Source organism: Podarcis cretensis, assembly GCF_951804945.1.
Source record: "Podarcis cretensis genome assembly, chromosome: 5".
Classification (NCBI taxonomy): domain Eukaryota; kingdom Metazoa; phylum Chordata; class Lepidosauria; order Squamata; family Lacertidae; genus Podarcis; species Podarcis cretensis.
Window position 1 is genome coordinate 63,575,765 of NC_137174.1, and position 17,730 is coordinate 63,593,494.

A 17,730-nucleotide genomic window follows, 5' to 3' on the forward strand; every position below is an offset into this window, starting at 1 on the left:
GTATGGACTGCCCTGTACATTCTGTACTAAAAGGGGTGCCATGAAAGGTTATAAGGGATTGGTAAGATGCGGAGATACATTACATTGAGCTTGATATGGGGCACGGCGATAGAGAGCCGATGTCTCTCAGTGTTCTTCGGCTTAGGGTACAGCTGCTGAGTGAAATCTCCCAACAGCTCCCTCAGCACCTGGGACACATGGTGCATTTGGACTCTTGGCACTTTGGAGAAAGCTGAGCGCTCCTTCTCTTCCATTAACACCTTCTGTAGCTTTGTGTGGAAGACGCTGGAGTTTGCCATGTTTTCATAGAGGTAGATCAGGGTGTCCCAGGTAACAAACTCCTTCAGGCGCACACCTTGCTCAAGAAACAGTTTGACAAAATCTGGCTTGTTGGCTATGAGGGCAGCAGCCATCATTGGGTGCAGATCAGAGGGCTGTTGGCCAAGAAGACAACCAGAAAGAGACAACATCAACCAAGGGTAATGCAGGTTGTCCTCCCCATGATGGGGGGGGGGGTGCGGAGAGAGAGACAGACAGACAGACAGACAAGGACATGGACACACACACAGCTCAAAGGTAATGAGGAAGCATACAGGAGTTGCAGCAGTCTCTAGAAAGGCAGCAGCTGATAGCTATAGCAAAGTCCCTGAAGCAGATGAAGCAGGCAGTAGAAAGCTAAGAGATAGAAGCTGGCCAGCATATGTTCAAGTGTTCTATCTCCTGTTTAGTCCACATTTACACCTCAGCAAAGCACAGAAAGCAGCAGGCAAATTGAAGCAAGCAGGTCTCACTGATGCTTGATGGGGCACAGCTGCTTCCTCTCTAGCATGGAGTGATGGATGCATGAAAAGCCAATAGTAAGAGTCTTTCCACAGCATGCTACCCTAAGGGACAACAGGACAATAGTGGGTGAGCCATGCCCACGGGGACAGTCAGCAACACACGCCACCCCCTCATGGTTACCACTGCCTCCCATTCCAAGAAGTAGATGGAAGTTGCCATGTTGGCTCTGACACAAAATATGTATGACACATGTATTATTAACATGTGATTTTTCAAGGGATGCGGGTGGTGCTGTGGTGTAAACCACTGAGCCTTGGGCTTGCCGATTGGAAGGTCAGGGTTCGAATCCCCACAACAGGGTGAGCTCCCATTGCTCGGTCCCTGCTCCTGCCAACCTAGCAGTTCAAAAGCACGTCAAAGTACAAGTAGATAAATAGGTACCCCTCCAGCGGGAAGGTAAACAGCGTTTCCGTGCACTGCTCTGGTTTCACCAGAAGCGGCTTAGTCATACTAGCCACATGACCTGGAAAAACTGTCTGTGGACAAACGTTGGCTCCCTCAGCCAGTAAAGTGAGATGAGCACTGCAACCGCAGAGTCGTTCACGACTGGACTTAACTGTCAGGGGTCCTTTACCTTTTTAAAAAGATTTTTCAACGAGGGCAGAACCCAGCTCTTTAGCATGTCACAGCAACAGGGCAGCCACTCAACCACACTGCCAGTGCAGCAACAACAGGGTTTAAATAACTTGGTTTACCTATTTGTAAAAACCCTAAAAACGTGAAAGTATTCGCTATTTGATGAAATGTCACTTGGAGCCCATGGGATAATTCCACCCTACTCTGCTATTGTCTTCTGGTGCCAATTGATCAGGAAGAGTGTTTTCTGCACAGACAATAAAAAATGGCTTTTCCCCTGCTTTTTGTGGACACCTCTAAGAAACATGACGCAATCCCTTAAGACAGTTTACACTTCTGATAAAAGTGGGTGTCTTAAAGATTTCTCAAAGTAGCAAGCTGTAAAAGTTGAGTTTCTGAGTTCAATCATTCTGGAAATTGTTGCTAAACCACCTGAATTACATCTAGCTTATCTACTCCAGGACATTGACTCTTATAGAACATTACAGGTTGCCAGATTCCTGATTTCAGTTCTTTCATATAAAAGACTTCATGGAATGCTGCATGACTATTAAAAATCTAGTAAACTCTATGCACCATCTTTATCTTCAAGGCCATAATACAGTACATCTAGAGATTGTAAATAATGTGAAGGAGATTATGCGTTGAAATATTTTAGTTGATGTTTTAGATTGTAAAATGCTATTTTATTTGTTGATTTGTTTTACCTTGTGGGCTTATAGCCAAATAAAGTATTATCTATCTATCTTGAGTTTTAAAGAGTTCACATCCAAACTTAAAAACCTCTGGCAATGTAAGAGTTATTTTGCACCTTCTGACACCACGAGTTCTCTGAATAAACTGTTCTTTGATCATCCCAAGTATGCCTGCCATTGCCAGACAAGCATTATGGCTATTCTGTCCTCCGTATGAACAATAGCAAACAAGGAATGTGTTACATAAGACTATGCATACTGGTGCACTGATCTATTATTCCCTTACAAAGAGTTCTCTGGGCAGCTTACAATGCAACTGAGTGAAATATACAAAGGCGAGCCAGGAATTACTGTTGAGATACAACAGGCACCCACAACTTTGCAGAGATAACTGAATACATTTTTGTATTAACAATGCATCTAGATGAGAAGCTCTCTGCTTTAAGTGTTCATTCTGTATTGTTTTTAAACCTAGCTTTAGTTGTTTCCATACTGTTTTAAAAACTATTTTATATGTTTTTATGGCATGTTTGCAAATATTAGTCACTTTTTTGCCATGGCAATGCAAAGCTACTTACAAAATGACTGTAAAGAACTGAAAGAGCTGCTATTCCATTACTCTTGACCCTCTCTTCCTCATAATGTGTCTACAACACAGCACAACATCATTGCATTGTGTCTCCTCATCCCTGCCTGCCAATTGTGTGAAGGTGGGGAGACACACCTCATGATAACATGTCATGGGTGTTACACAGTGTATTGCAGCACATATTAGGGGGAAGGAAGAGCAAAGAGACACAGATTGGCAGCTGTGCAAGCCAGCTCTTATAACATCTGGTTTCACACTCAAGACACCCCATGCCTTCCCAAGAAACATGCTTGCAGTCAAGCCAAGCCTAGTGCTTTTAGACCCTGCTCTAATTATGCAGGCAGAAAGCAGATATACTCATTGCCAGTGTGTGTCACCAAAAGCTTTCCTACCTTCCACTCATGATCATCGGTGAAAATCTCACTCCGGGCAATATCCACCCTGTTCCATGCCACTGCAAGCTTCAGCTGGTGGTCCCAGTTTTCATGACCTAAGTGATCTCTGTATCGAGAGGCTGCAATAGAGGAATAAACAAAAACATGGCTGAAACTAGGTTGCAAAGGGCTGACCTTTATTGGCTGTCTCTTACTCATGCACATCCAGAACTTGAAGGGGAATGAATGGCAAGAGAAACATACTGGGAGGCTTAGGTACCTTGCAACATAAAGGTATCACTAGCATACCCATTTGGCCCCCAACTGCTTCTTTAAATATCCTGTGGATTTAAGCACATGTAACATACCCAACATTACTGCCTAAAGCTTGGTTACTCTGAGCATTTTCCAAAGAGACTTTCTTGTTTATGTTGACATTTAATGGCTGGAGCAAAGCAAGTATGGAGTCATTTTAATATTTCCATTATGTGGCTTGCATGTTTTATTAAGTATTTGATCTGGGGGGTTTTTAATTGCTGTTACCTCCTATGAGCTGTAAGGTTAACAAACAAACTCAACCCATCAAATAAAACGTGTTTGTGTCAAATGACTTTGTATCTCCTAGGTATTGCTCAACATCCCACTTCATGCAATGTCACAGTTTTGGGTTATGATACCAGGTAGCATTTGTTGTACTGTACAATTACTGACTCACACTTCCATGAGTGAAAGGGTTAACCTGAGCTCAGGTTGCCTGTGACTGTGGCTTAGCAGGCTGTCAGCAGCCTCTGCCCCCCCCCTTTCCCCCCCTTAATGCTTCCTAGAACAAGCAAAGGAGGAGCCATGTAGCTTTGGCTCCCCACTCAGCTGATACTGTAAGTGAACTGAATCTCTTTAAAAGTGAGATTTTAAAATCTGCATCTTTGCAAACCCAAAGATTGCATGATTCCTTTTGTAAGGAAACAAAGTACTTTTCTTTTTAAAGTTGTTTGGAACCTTTTCATCTTTGTTTTACTGCCAGGAGATGGAGATTTGTTTGCTGTAACTTCTGGGAATTTCTTAAGTAAAAAAATTCACTTATTTGCAAAGCTAAGTGTCTGTGATTTTTTTCTAGCTTAAGTATTTTAATGGGGAACATTCTTTAAAGGTGGATGAGGTGGATGCAAACCTAACCAAATTTTAAAGTTCTTTGAGCAATCACCACTGTGCTTAACTCTGCTACTGGAGTATAGGAATCTCTCTTCCAAGCCTCTCTCTCCCAACAGTATTTTGCTCACTGCATATGGTGATCAGGTGTCCTTGCTGTGCCTCCAGTTCGATGGAAACAAATCCCTCAAGGTAAGTGAAGTCTAAATTATGACACACAAAAGTTTCTACAGTTCAGTACGGTCTTGTGCTGCATTCTGAAGCAATACCACATTCCAACACAAGGGGATGTCCTAAAAGAAACAGTTTCACTTACTGATCTCTGTAGCTCATCTGCAACACCCACTGCACTTCTCACCTTTGAGCATTGCTTGAAGAATGGCTACATCGACATCCTGTTGTCCATCTTTGCCTTCCCTGAAGATGGTCAAGAGCTGCCTGTTGCGCACAATATCCTGGATCTGCAAATGTCAAAGAAAAGGTAGGACTGAAGGTCCTAGCTCATGATTGCAACTTCACCAACAAAACCCAGTAAAAGCTGCACAGAGTCCATTTGCCTTACCTTTTTGGTCCATTCCACAATCTTATTCTCAGTAAACTGCTCATAGCTCTCTTTGAAGAATATGCTCAGTTTTTTCTGAATGAGGGAGATGCTTATTTGGGAGATGGGCAGATTAGCCACTTGAGCAATGACATCAGCCACCCGTCCTGAGCCTTCCACAATCACACAGGGGGTGCCATTGGTAATTGCATTGTAGATGGTCTGTAGAACAGAATACAGGAGCATGACTGCATTTGAGCTGGTGCTGTCTTATGGACATCACTTTGATATTGCCACTAAGTTCAGAATCAATTTATGAATTGATTGAGCTTGTAGAATGACATTTTGGAATTCTGAACTGTATCATATTCACATGGCACAGATGGGAGATCATATTTCGGAATATATATGCTCCTTGTATGCTGTAGTAATCTATGGAGCATATCTGGGATTAAGTAGTAGTATAGAGAACTTCTTATGTGAAGGAAAGTTTAAAAACACGATTCTCCCATCTGCTGTCTTAAGTGATGTAGTTCAGAATTCCACCTTGCTCTGCCACTTCATTCTGCTGATCAGCATGTTGAGCAGGTTTCAACAGTTTTAGAGTGATTCTCATTGTTTACGGCTAAGGCATACTCTCATATCTTCTGCTATGCAGAATCTCTTTGCTATGTGTGAGTTAAAAGGGCTTGAAATGTACAAGTCAGAACTCTCTGTGCCCACACAGCCAGTCCCTGCTCTGTAGTTACAACTAGATGTGTTTCTGCAATGTCACACAGACACCACAAAAGTGGTAACCATGTGATTGAGGCACACTGTACTCTGAGAGAGAAATATCCAGGTGTTAACAATTACTGAATTCTCCTACACTCTGCTTCTTTTCCCATAATTAGTTGCCCTGATGCCTGTAGAGTACTTACATCAAGAGTCCCAGGGCCACCCTCGAGTACTACACAAACGATTGGTATTTTAATGGCAACTCCTGTAAGGAAATAAAGGCTCAGTCAGTCCCATGTGCCGAAAGCTAGTCGTTCTTTCCCTTCTTGCTGATGCCCATTGGCAGTTACCTTTGAATCCAGTTAAAATGAACAATATTTATCTCAAATAACATTAAGAGCAATCAATTAATAGCAGCTACATAATTAACATTTCTAATGATGATGAACAAACGCAACCACCATCACACAAATAAGCCAGCGTTAAGCCACAATTGGTTACTTACTCACTATGGTATCAGTTGTTTGTTGCTTGCAGTCAGTCCATTTGCTTATTTCGTTTACCGTATTTTTCGCCCTATAGGACGCACTTTTTCCCCTCCAAAAATGAAGGGGAAATGTGTGTGCGTCCTATGGGGCGAATGCAGGCTTTCGGTGAAGCCTGGAGAGCGAGAGGGGTCGGTGCACACCGACCCCTCTCGCTCTCCAGGCTTCGCGGACCTCTCCGCAAGCAGCGGGAGCGCTCCCGCTGCTTGCGGAGAGTTGCCTGCGTGCTGAAGCCTGCGCGCGCTGAGATCAGCGCGTCCAGGCTTCGCGGACCTCTCAGCAAGCAGCGGGAGCCAGCGCTGGGCTCCCACAGCTTGCAGAGAGCTGCCTGTTTGGGGCCTGGGGTCGGGGGAAGCTCGGGCGGGCCTCCCCTGCCCCAGCCCTGCGCCTGGGGGGAAAATAATTTTTTCCCCTTTATTTCCCCCCCCCCAAAAAAAAACTAGGTGCGCCTTATGGGACGGTGCGTCCTATAGGGCAAAAAATACGGTAAATGATTTTTAGGGGAAAGTATCAGAGCAACATACAATAGGAGTGATAAAAGGCAAATATACAATCATATAAAAAGTAATAACAGGATACAGCAACAGCAGAAAACGTGTGCAAAAACATCTTTGTAGTTTTTTTGTTTGTTATGAAAACCTCCACCTCCTCTTATACTTTGCAGCTCATTTTATTGCTCATATAGAAAATAAAACCATGTCAAACTGTAAAGTCAGATTCTGGTTGGGATTCACCCCATAACATGGCTGCCGCAAACCACAACTTTGCCTACTACCCTTCCAAGGCAAACCCTTAGCATTTTTCCATTTCTGCAACAAGCATAAAGTCATTCTTTGGAGGGTTTTTTCCCTAAAATCGGGCAGTATATAAATTTTAATAATATAAATAAATACAAGATTTGAATTTATGCTCACAAAAATAGATACATAATTTGGCTCACTTAACAACTTGCTCCCTGGAGGGCAGTTTATCACAACTGCCAGTATGTACCCTTATGCCAGCAGCTTCTCCAGTGCAAAGCCATTGTCTCATCCTGTTTCTTTAGCTAATCAGACTTTGATATAAAACCACCTGAGTAGGAATTCCATTTGGGTTTTCATGGATATCAGCTGAGGTAGACCTGAGAGGAATACATTGCCACAGGGAATCCCATTGTTTTACTCAAGTTCTTCATGGAGGTCATTTTCTCGTTGATTATTGAGACCTGAGAATCCCTTAGAATTGATATATCTCAATAACACATGTATGTTTTAGACCAGGTCGTTATAACTCCTCAATTTCTGGTGACTATTCATTTTCTTCCACCTTCCTTAGGTCTCTCCATAACTTCTTTTCTTCAGGTCCAACTGTCACCAACTTCTTTTTCCCACTTGTCCTTTCCCATCATTCTGTGCCCCTCCCTTCACTTGCCCTGCATTCCACCATGTCACAAGACTAGCCATTTATGCTGTCACAACTAGGAACATAGGAACTGCCTTAGACAAAGTCAGACCATCAAGCTCACAACTGTACACTGACCAACAACAGCACTCAGACTTTCTTCAGAAAACAATCATTTCCACTTTTATCTGGAGATGTCAAGGATTGAACATGGGACCTTTAGAACGCAAAGCATGTGCTGAGCAATATCACTTGACAATATCTTGGCATCAAAAACACTGAACTAGTATATTCAAGACTGCAGTACCAAATGGAAGAAATTGCATACCACTGGAAGCAACATCCAAATCTAAAGAAACAACTGTTCTTCCCTCCCATCTCTAACAACAGTGCCCCTATTATATGGATGTTGATCCCAGGATTCAAGTCTTTTGGCACTTTACCTTAGCAAATAATGTCCTGATATTTCAATGTCCCGATATTTCATGGTCTCTCCACTCTCCATCTGACATCATCAAGGCCTAATGCAGAACCCTACAAAGAGGGAACCTTTGGTCCTCCAGGTGTTGATGGGCTTAAAACATTTATTGAACCTATTCCTGTAAATGTAATATGTTTCAACTGTTTTTAATTCTGAATTTTAAATAACTGAAACCCACCCAGGGACCTATGATGAAGGGTGGGTAATCAATTTAACACCAACCAACCTGGCTATTGGCCATGCTGAATGGAGCTGATGGGAGCTGGAGTCCAACAGAATCTGAAACAAGTTCTTCATCATTGGCCTGGCTGACATAAATGAATTCCAAGCTAAACAAGCCTTAGAGGAAGGAAGGACTCAGATTGCACATCAGACTTTTATCAGTAATGAGATACCCTGTATATTGCATCACAATTACCTTCTTTCACCTTCGTTTGCTCCGAAATGAACTTCTCAAGTCTGGTCCTCAAGGGGATCTCCACACCATATTTCCCATGTGTCCCATCATCCACTAGGATGAAGTGTGAGTGATTACTGTCCAGGCAAGAAAGGTTCCCTTGAGTCTCCTCATCTAGCACATATTCAGCTGGGAAGCTACCCTGTAAACATCCAGGGGTTGGGGGGAGAAAAAGTGGTCAGAAACCAATAAAGGACTTAATTATTGGGGCTCTAACTCTTGCTTGGGTTTGCATAACATGCTTCACTACAATCTTCCTGTAGAGGAATGCCTTATTTTGGAAAATGTGGCATGTTTTTTTGAAAGTGGGCATGTTGAGGTCTTTTTCTAGTACCAAAACAAATGTTACAAGTGGTGCTTACTTTTCTTAAGAATTTGGTGAGGTAGCAGTGGGATCTGCAGGGCGTTAGAACACAAAACTTTCCACTCCCCAAGAAATGGTACTTGTATATGATTGGTCTATATTTATAATGCAGTACCATTATAATGAATTGTACTTGTATATGATTGGTTCGCATTTATAACTTATCTTTTTGGCCATTGCTCATCCTTCTTCATCTGTCATCAGAGTCTTAACAAAACAAAAAACAAAAACTTCTTTTTGCAGTGCACATGTGATCCATACAGGCCAGTCGTGTCCGACTCTAGGGTTGTGCGCCCATCTCACTTAAGAGGCTGGGGGCCAGCACTGTCCGCAGACACTTCCGGGTCACGTGGCCAGCGTGACGAAGCTGCTCTGGTGAGCCAGCACCAGCGCAGCACACAGAAACGCCGTTTACCTTCCCGCTTTAAAGTGGTACCTATTTATCTACTAGCACTTAGGGGTGCCTTCAAACTGCTAGGTGGGCAGGAGCTGGGACCGAAAGACGGGAGCTCACCCCGCCGCGGGGATTCGAACCGCCGACCATGCGATTGGCAAGCCCTAGGCACTGAGGTTTTACCCACAGCGCCACCCGCGTCCCCTATAGGTGATCCTATACACCTGTTAATTTCACCTGCTTTCTTTCTTTTCTTTCTTTAGCAGAAGCTTAAATGCAAATTGGATTAAGTATACTGTGGGGGGGGGGGGGAAGAAATTATATGGATTTACCTGCACGCTATTTTAGGAACAGTAAGCACGTATGTATATGAAAAATAGCCATATTTCCACCAGGATAGAACAGCAAAAATGACATTAAATATGACATGTATGGGATTTAGCTGTAAGCATCCTGTTCTTCTAGTAGCACATCCTGAAAATGGCTCACCATAGGGCAGATGAGGCTACTCCGGTTGTGTACTGTCCCCCATGTTGCAATGCCAATGGTGATAATCTCTCCTTTATAGTTGCTGCTCATGCTGAAGTCCCGTACTGCTTCTCCAACTTGCTTCATCACGCCAGCATGAGAACCACCAGTGATGATCCAGGCACCTGGGAAACAAAAAACATGACTGGATTAAGGCCAGCTACTTCATTTCTGAATCTTTGTTCAGGATTAGGGAGCAATACTTCATTTATTTTTTTAATAATAATAATAATAACAACCCTGCCAGCCATTTAGTCTGGTGGAGTTGAGTGTTTGTTCCCCACTGCTTATGAAGTCTTTTTACTGGCTCTCATTTTAGCTTTCTGATCTACTTTTGTTGGGAATTTTATTTTAGGTTTTATTACTTCTTAATGATTGAAAACCACCTCAGGGGTCCATCTGATTCTTAATGATTGAAAGAAGAGGTCAAAATATTGTTATCAGATTAGGGATTGGGCTGGGTGGTCTCTTTGTGTCCCCTCCATGTTTAGGTTTCTATAGTTGTTAGAAGAGGCTGCTAAAATGGTCACACTGGTTAAGATACATTTTGCACAGCAAAACCCCCATTTTAAAAAATGGAGATTAGCTTAGGGCTGCCATACATCTGGCATTTGTCCGTCGGAAATGGTGTGGTGTCCAGGTGGAATTTTTAGAAAGCAGCTGAAAAGTCTGGAAAATCCTGGCTGTGTGGCAGAAGCGTTGGGATTTTTTGGTGATTTTCCTAAAAACTTCAATTTATTTATTTACAAAAAACAGCTCAACAACTTTTGTGTCTAGATTTTCACTTTTTGAAATATGACAATCCTAGCTATTGGCTCTTAATGGCAAACTTTATCAGTGGCTAGCAAAAATCTGAATGATATGTCCATAGTACACATCCCTACACAAAGCAGCTTGAGGCAGATAGAATCAGACAAAAAGGACAGATTTTGGACTTCTGGACCTCTAAAGGTGCTGCAAGACTTGATGTGGATGCGGTGAACTTTGGTGGGGGTGGGGGTGTCAGTTGGAGTACTTGATGCTGTATCTCCACCGAAGTGCAACTTGTATATTTGTGAATAAATGCAAATATTACAAAACACCAGTAAGCTTCCAGTGATTTCTTTCCATTTGAAACGAAACCTGAGTACGTGCTGCTTCCTTGTAACCCTCTTACCATCTGGAGAAGTGAGGGAGCAGGTAACAATATTACATAAAGAAACAGAGAAACAATACAGGAATATGTCCTTTATTGGTGGCTTTGGAGCAGGATTCTGCCTTACCTGTTGTCTGTGCTACTTTAACAAGCCCTCTCCGGAATATGTTTTTCAGTCTCAGCTTCATGTTGAAGTTTTTAGCTCCTCCTGTCACAGATATTAAGAGGTTGGGTATATCAAGTCCCCAGTGCTGCGTCATCAGCTGGTAAATTACACTTGGGGGGGTATTAGAGGAGACACGCACAAACTGCAACAGGAGAATAAAGCAAATAAAGCACAGATGGTATGAGGAAGCTATTCTCTGATTCTAGCAACTATGGCCAATATCGTAAGAGTTCCAGGCTCTCCACAGGCCCTCCCATTTAATTCAAGCATCCAAGGAGTCTTGTGAATCAGCAACATATTCCCAAAGCTTTGTGTCTGAGTGGAATAGGAAGTCACAAAGACAATGTAGAGAATATCTTCTGTGATTTTTGGGGGGGCAGAAATCTATTTCAAGCTACAAAGGTTCTTTTTCACTCAGAGACAACTCTTCTTATTGTTCCACTTATTATTTATTAGAGAATATAAACCACTGGATAAAATCTCCAAGCAACGCACATAAAAATTATCAGCGTAGCACTGATAAATTCAGCAAATATTAAAAACAAGTGTACATGAATAAATTATGTGCCTGGCTAGGCTTGCTAAAATAAAATAAAATAAAGAAGTTTTTATCAGACATCTGAAATAGTACAGTGAGGGTATCTGCCTAATGTTAATAATTCCCAGTATCTATGCTATGCCAGCTCTATTTCTGGACATTTTGGGAGCTGGGAAAAACAACACATAACTGCGGGCTGTGGAAACAGGTGCACTAACTGTGTTCCCCTCCCCACCCCACTCTGTAAGTTGAAGGGTGACAGGAAATAAATGTTCTGCCTCATGTAGGGAGCCTCCACATGCAGAAGCAGGCTCCCCACTCCAGACAGTTGCTCCCCTTATCACAAAAAACACTATTCAGATGAAATGCTCCATGATGAATCTACATGAACTGGTACCTCCACCCAATGTCTCACACACCAGCTTGCCTCAGCCTGAGGTTCATGCACTTAGAACAAACATCTGCACTGAGGGAACATTTGCATGCACAGCTTCCTCTCTGCAGACATTCAAGCTATATATGCAGACATCAGGCACAGATGATGAATGACACTGGGGGTGGGACTAGCTTGGGGGGGCTGCTTCAGATATTGATTCAGTGCATAAGCTTTTCAACTGAATGGGACTAAATTGTCACCTTCAATACTATCAAGATTATAATGTTGTAATGAGACACATGCAATTGGTCTCGCCTGCATGGCTGTGGGATTATTAACAAAAACATTAATACCCTGCTCATCTGGCTGGGTTGCCTCAGCCATGAAGAGTTATAGCAACAAAGTAGGATATACTCGTTGCATAGGGGCTAGCTTGGAGCCCCCATAACATTTAAAGGATACCTAGTAGGTTAGAATCCCAGAGTATGAGTACAGTGTCTTACTTTTTATTCTTGCCCTTGCAGCCTGAACACTTAATCAAAAATTTAATTGGCAGGTGTTTTTTTAACCCACTTCCCTTACAAGCTTTATAAACAATGCTCTCTTCTTAGCTTCCAAATCTTACTAGAAATCCTTGTGGCCTACACAACTTTCAACTGCTATGAATGCTAACCACTCATGTTGAAGTAGTAGGCTCCAGTCCCTTGCATGTGCTAACTCACCTTCCCTGTTTTCTGTCCCACAGTTGTGAAGCTGAGATCCCCAAAAGCATCTGTTGGCACTTCCTGGACGTGTCTTCTGGGATCCCATTCTTTCCCCTGAAACATGGCAGGCTTTATGGCCTCCTCCAAGTGCTGCTCCCTGAGATAGCCACACTCACACACTACTTTCCTGGGGGGAAATAAAACACCACCATTGAATCTAAGAAGCTACTTGGTAGCCCTTTCAGAGCAGCCTGCTGGATCCACAATAAAACAGACGGTTATACTTATAGCAATTCATGAAATGACTATTTCTTGGCTTTGCTAGAGTTGTCAAATTTTTTACAGGACAGAGCTTCTATGGCTTTAATCATTGTGCAATGGAGTAAATTTTGGTGCACTCAAGCTGTACTGTTCTTCATAAGCAACATTAAGTTCAGATACGAGATGGTGGCCTGTGGATGGTTTCATTATATAGTTTGTACTGGACTTACTTGAATCTGAGACCTGTGTGGAGTAATAGGTTTTCCATTGGTCTTGTATTCTTGTTGGAGACAAATAATAATAAAAAAATTATAGCTTCCTGACTGGTGGATCTTCTACTCCCCACAACCTGGCCAGGTGACATGAATAGGTCCACAGGTGTTAAAAGGATGACAATTCCATCCTCTAAATCAGTGTTTCCCAACCTTGGGCCTCCAGTTGTTTTTGAACTACAACTCGCATCATCCCTGACCACTGGTCTTGCTAGCTAGGGATGATGGGAGTTGTAGTCCAAAAAAAGCTGGAGGCCCAAAGTTGGGAAACACTGCTCTAAATACAACTCAAGATAGCTTTTGCGCATGAAGATTAACAGTGCAATCCTATACATGCCTACTCAGAAGTACTCAGAAGTCCCACTGAGTTCAGTAGAGCTTATCCTTAGGTAAGTGCATATAGGATTACAGCCCTAATTGTTTTAAATTGGCTCCTAGGGCAAACATAATATATATCTGTTTTTCTTCTGAATTTCTGTCATAGCAGCATTCATAGCAAGACACACATGAAGCATGAGAGAAACTCAGATGCTCTTAAGCGTTATGTATACACATGCGTTCAGCTCAACTGAACACAATTTACACAGCATAGTCCTTTTACTGTGTTTGAATTTTAAAATTTTGGGTTTTATTTTAAATGTAAATTTAATTTAATTTTTCTATAAACATCTATCAATGTGATCTATCATGAGCAAAGAAAATTACAATAAATCAAATTCTGAGTAATTATCTTCTATACAGAGCAAATTTTGATATATCAAACAATTTCAATAAAAAAATAAAATGCAACAGGAAACTGAGGCTCTTCCCCGACCATTGATAGGAATAATGGTTGAAGCCATAGTTAGAAGTTTATGAAGTGAGAAGTGAAAACAAGGCACTTACCCGGAATCTGACATTTGGGAACCTTCAATAAAATAGACACATTCTTTTTTCCGTATGTTTTCAGGGATCCATGTGCTGAGATTTTCCTATGATATTGGGAACAGAGCAGTCAACAAAAAGTAGCAGATAAAAAAATAAAATGCTACAAAAAAAGTGCTAATTTGCATCATTTGTATAAAATTCATTTCTGCACCATGCAGAATTTGGGGTCTTTTAAGGGACACAGTTCAGCTTGTAGCCAAGCTATCCTTTTAAGATGGGGTTATTTTTTCACTTCAACTTGCACTCATGATTTCCACCCCATGTCAGTTTACTCCTCCAATGTATGACTTCTTTTTATTTAACTTACCTTTTCATTGGCACCAGAGTTAAAGTGAGCCCTCTTCTTGCTCTTACTAAAGGCGCTGTTACTTCGTCTGAGATTGGGGACCACATCAAGTTCATAGTAGCTCTTAGGATACATAGGATAGCCATCTCCTTCATCAGGGCAGACCTTATTCAGATCCGTAGGGAGTGTTCTGATTCGCCTGCCTGGCCCAGCCATGGCTATATTTCTCAGGTCACTCACTGATGCTGTTCAGACTTCAAACACAATTGGAAAAGGATCCCTCAAAACCATCACCTCAGAGATAGTGGAATTCAACAGGAGTGCACCACCTGCATTTTAGAAACACCAAAATGGATCTGCTAACTGAAGCACTTCCATCATTTTCTCATATTTCAATTTAATATTATGGTGAATTTGCTAGATTCCCCTATGTTCAGATAGTACCACAACACTGAGGTTATGACTAGTATTCAAGGTACGCAAATATATTTTAAGTACTAATATGCTGAAAAAGCACTGAGCTACAGGGATAAATGTTGTCCTGTTAATTGAACAACAGCAGGGGAAAGTCTTAAAAACACAAAAAGAGCCTTGCTGGACCAGGCCAAAGGCCCATCTAGTCTAGCATCATGTTCTCACCATGGTCAACCAGGTGTTTATTTCTAGTTAGACTAGATCTCCCTGACTGATGCTGCTTATTTGTAGACAAGACAAATGTAAGAGTAAAATATAGAATAATCTTAATACTTTCTGCATCTTCCACTACATCATAATGCCCTAACCATAGCTGTCAACTTTCCCCTTTTTTTAAGGGAAATTCCCTTATTCCGAATAGGATTCCTCGCAGAAAAGGGAAAAGTTGACAGCCTAACACAGGGGTAGGGAATCTGTGGCCCTCCAGCAGTGGATAGACTATAGCTCCCACCATCCCGGACTGTTGGCTATGTTGGCTGGGGTGGATGAGAGTTAGAGTCCAACAACATCTGGAAGGCCACACAGGCTTCCCATGTCTGTCCTAACGTTTTATGGGAATCATGGCAAAATCTGTTTGATCAATAATTCTTTCTCACATACTTTCCAGTATCCAATCCAGTTTTCTGCTGTTGTCTGCACTGAAATAAATTTCTGCTATGCAGCAGAGAAACCCACCTTTATTGGATACATTATTAGTCTTCTACCCAGGCATCTTAGGTACCAATGTTTAAGGAGTGACTGGTACACAAGGTGGTATAAGGTGACATGGAGACCCAAAGTCTTTAATAATGGCAAATCCTTATATCTGTTACTAGATGTAATGTCCTTTCCACAAGAAAAGGCACAGCGGTTGTTCTCGCATTAAGGCTGCAATTCTGAGCATACTTTCAAGGCAGCAAGCCCATTTGAATTCAGTGAGACTTCCAACATGCTTAGAATTGTGCTGTATGCCTACTGTAAGCAGTGCCTCTTTACACACCACCCTGATCTCTCTTTAGTTGGGAAATATTTGAGAAATTTTAGACAAAAACATACAAATAGGCAAACTATGGTAAGTCTCTTCATTTATGAGTTATCTACATTTTCTGGCTCCAATACTGCATCTTAAACCGTTTTCTTAAGATTAGTAATTCAATTATCTCTCCCCCCCCCTTTATTTAATTCACTTAAGGAAACATCTGAAACAACACGTATTATGCCACTAGAGACTAAAGACCTCAGGTGGTTTTTATGATGCTTCAAATATTTCTAGCAAAGGGAAGTTGGAGATATAATTGGGAATGTTGTAACCAGCAAAGTTCACATCAGCTGAGAGCACAATAAAAAGTATCAGCATGTGCTCTAGTACTGATTGCACGTCTGTCACAGCAGCTTCCTAAAAATGTCATTCTAACTCCAAAAATCAAAAAGACATTTTTCTAGCTCTGGATAGTCTCATAAATGGTCTCGCTGTAAGCACTTTGCCAAGGTTTTCCTATAGGCATGAACTACAATCCTATGCACACTTATTTAGGAGTAAGATACATTGAATCCACATACTTCTGAATAAATACACATTAGCTAATGAGGTACAGCTTGAAAGAAGAAAATACAAAGCATCAACTCATTCACGCATGCACATACAGTTAATATCTCTATGCACATAAGCATCCAGCTACGTGTGCATTGCACAAAGCGATCTCAGACTGTTTAAAATGCATCAAGGATTTCTCCTGACCTTGCAGTGCAGAGTATTTCAGTCCAGTCAGTAGAATTACTAAGCAATTTCTGCAGAGACTGTTTTATCCATCTCTAAATGTGCAAAGCATCACTTAGGTGCAAATTCCCAGCCTTTGTTACTTCAGCCCCTCTCCCCCCATTTTAAAGGTTCTTAGAATTTGCAACGAAAAGCCACACACACAAACAGCTTGTCTCTACCTTTCCTGCTGCATCCTCCCAATCCCACTCCTACTCATGTACTTCCTGCCAGACACGAGGGACATACCTCTGTCTCATGCTGCAAGCTGGTCACTTTATGGCTGGAGAAAGAGGAAGCCTTTCTGAAGTGACTGCAGTTAAGAGGAGGAGACAGATCAAGGGTTGGCAGCTTGCCAACAAATCACACTGCAGAAAGAAACTGTCTCCAGCCCCGCTCAAGAGCTTGGGACAGGAAGACAAATCCAGAGTGTGCTAGATTGTGTGGTGTAGAGTCACACATCTGTCTTGAACAATTGTAGAGAAAGCAGTCTAGTTTCTGAACAGTCCCACTGAGGAGCTTCCCCAAATGAGAAATACAAATGATGGGGTGAAAGTCAAATTGCTTTTTGATGCATGTTCCAATGTGACTACTAGTCCACATGTATCAGAAACAAATAATGCCCCAATAACTTAAGAAGATGCCTCTGGGGTCTGATCTGCATACAGTATGGATGCAGTATACTCGACTGCAATTAGCCGACTCTCCTTCCTGCTAGTGTTATGGTGACATTCTTGTAAAAATAGGCTAACAATTCCCCAGAGTGAATAACTGCATTTAGCTCACAATATTCCATATAATCAGGATAAAATACACTAAATTGTTTGGGGGGAAAGCCAAGGAATGGCCCAAGGTAGTAGGCCTGCATGAAAATCTTAGAGACTGTGACTACATGCAACCACAACAGTCCAGCGTTATAGATACTACTGCATGTACTGCGCTAGCAGTACATGCTTCCAGCTGCCATATCTGTTGCATCCTTTGTGGTAAAAGCAAGGGTCAAAATTCACTTACCACTTCATGGGTCTTCCCTTTACATATTGATAAATAGCTGTCCCCAAAATAATGTTGTGGATGGAGAAAATCATTTCTAGTGGAGATTGTTTATTTATAAAAATATCTGTGAGCAATGCAATTAAAAGCAGAAGTCCTTATTTTAGCTTTCCATGTACACATGCAAAACCATTTTAAATAAATTATTTAAAGGTGGGATTAAGAGCCAAAAT

The 17,730-nt window shown here is 41.8% G+C and overlaps 1 protein-coding gene across 1 annotated transcript in view; it reads right to left on the bottom strand.

Annotated features, from left to right (window-relative positions):
• Window positions 1–17,730, bottom strand: part of TRPM2 (transient receptor potential cation channel subfamily M member 2) — a 38,482-nt gene that overhangs the window by 16,982 nt on the left and 3,770 nt on the right. The window contains exons 2-13 of the mRNA XM_079976164.1: window positions 16,754–16,817; window positions 14,317–14,624; window positions 13,968–14,053; window positions 12,568–12,736; window positions 10,893–11,073; window positions 9,592–9,755; window positions 8,306–8,486; window positions 5,685–5,746; window positions 4,786–4,986; window positions 4,582–4,684; window positions 3,096–3,217; window positions 84–434 (exon numbers count right to left, since the gene is read on the bottom strand). Coding sequence (XP_079832290.1) covers window positions 84–434; window positions 3,096–3,217; window positions 4,582–4,684; window positions 4,786–4,986; window positions 5,685–5,746; window positions 8,306–8,486; window positions 9,592–9,755; window positions 10,893–11,073; window positions 12,568–12,736; window positions 13,968–14,053; window positions 14,317–14,511 — 1,815 coding nt within the window. The 5' untranslated portion in view covers window positions 14,512–14,624; window positions 16,754–16,817. The remainder of the gene's footprint in view (window positions 1–83; window positions 435–3,095; window positions 3,218–4,581; window positions 4,685–4,785; window positions 4,987–5,684; window positions 5,747–8,305; window positions 8,487–9,591; window positions 9,756–10,892; window positions 11,074–12,567; window positions 12,737–13,967; window positions 14,054–14,316; window positions 14,625–16,753; window positions 16,818–17,730) is intronic.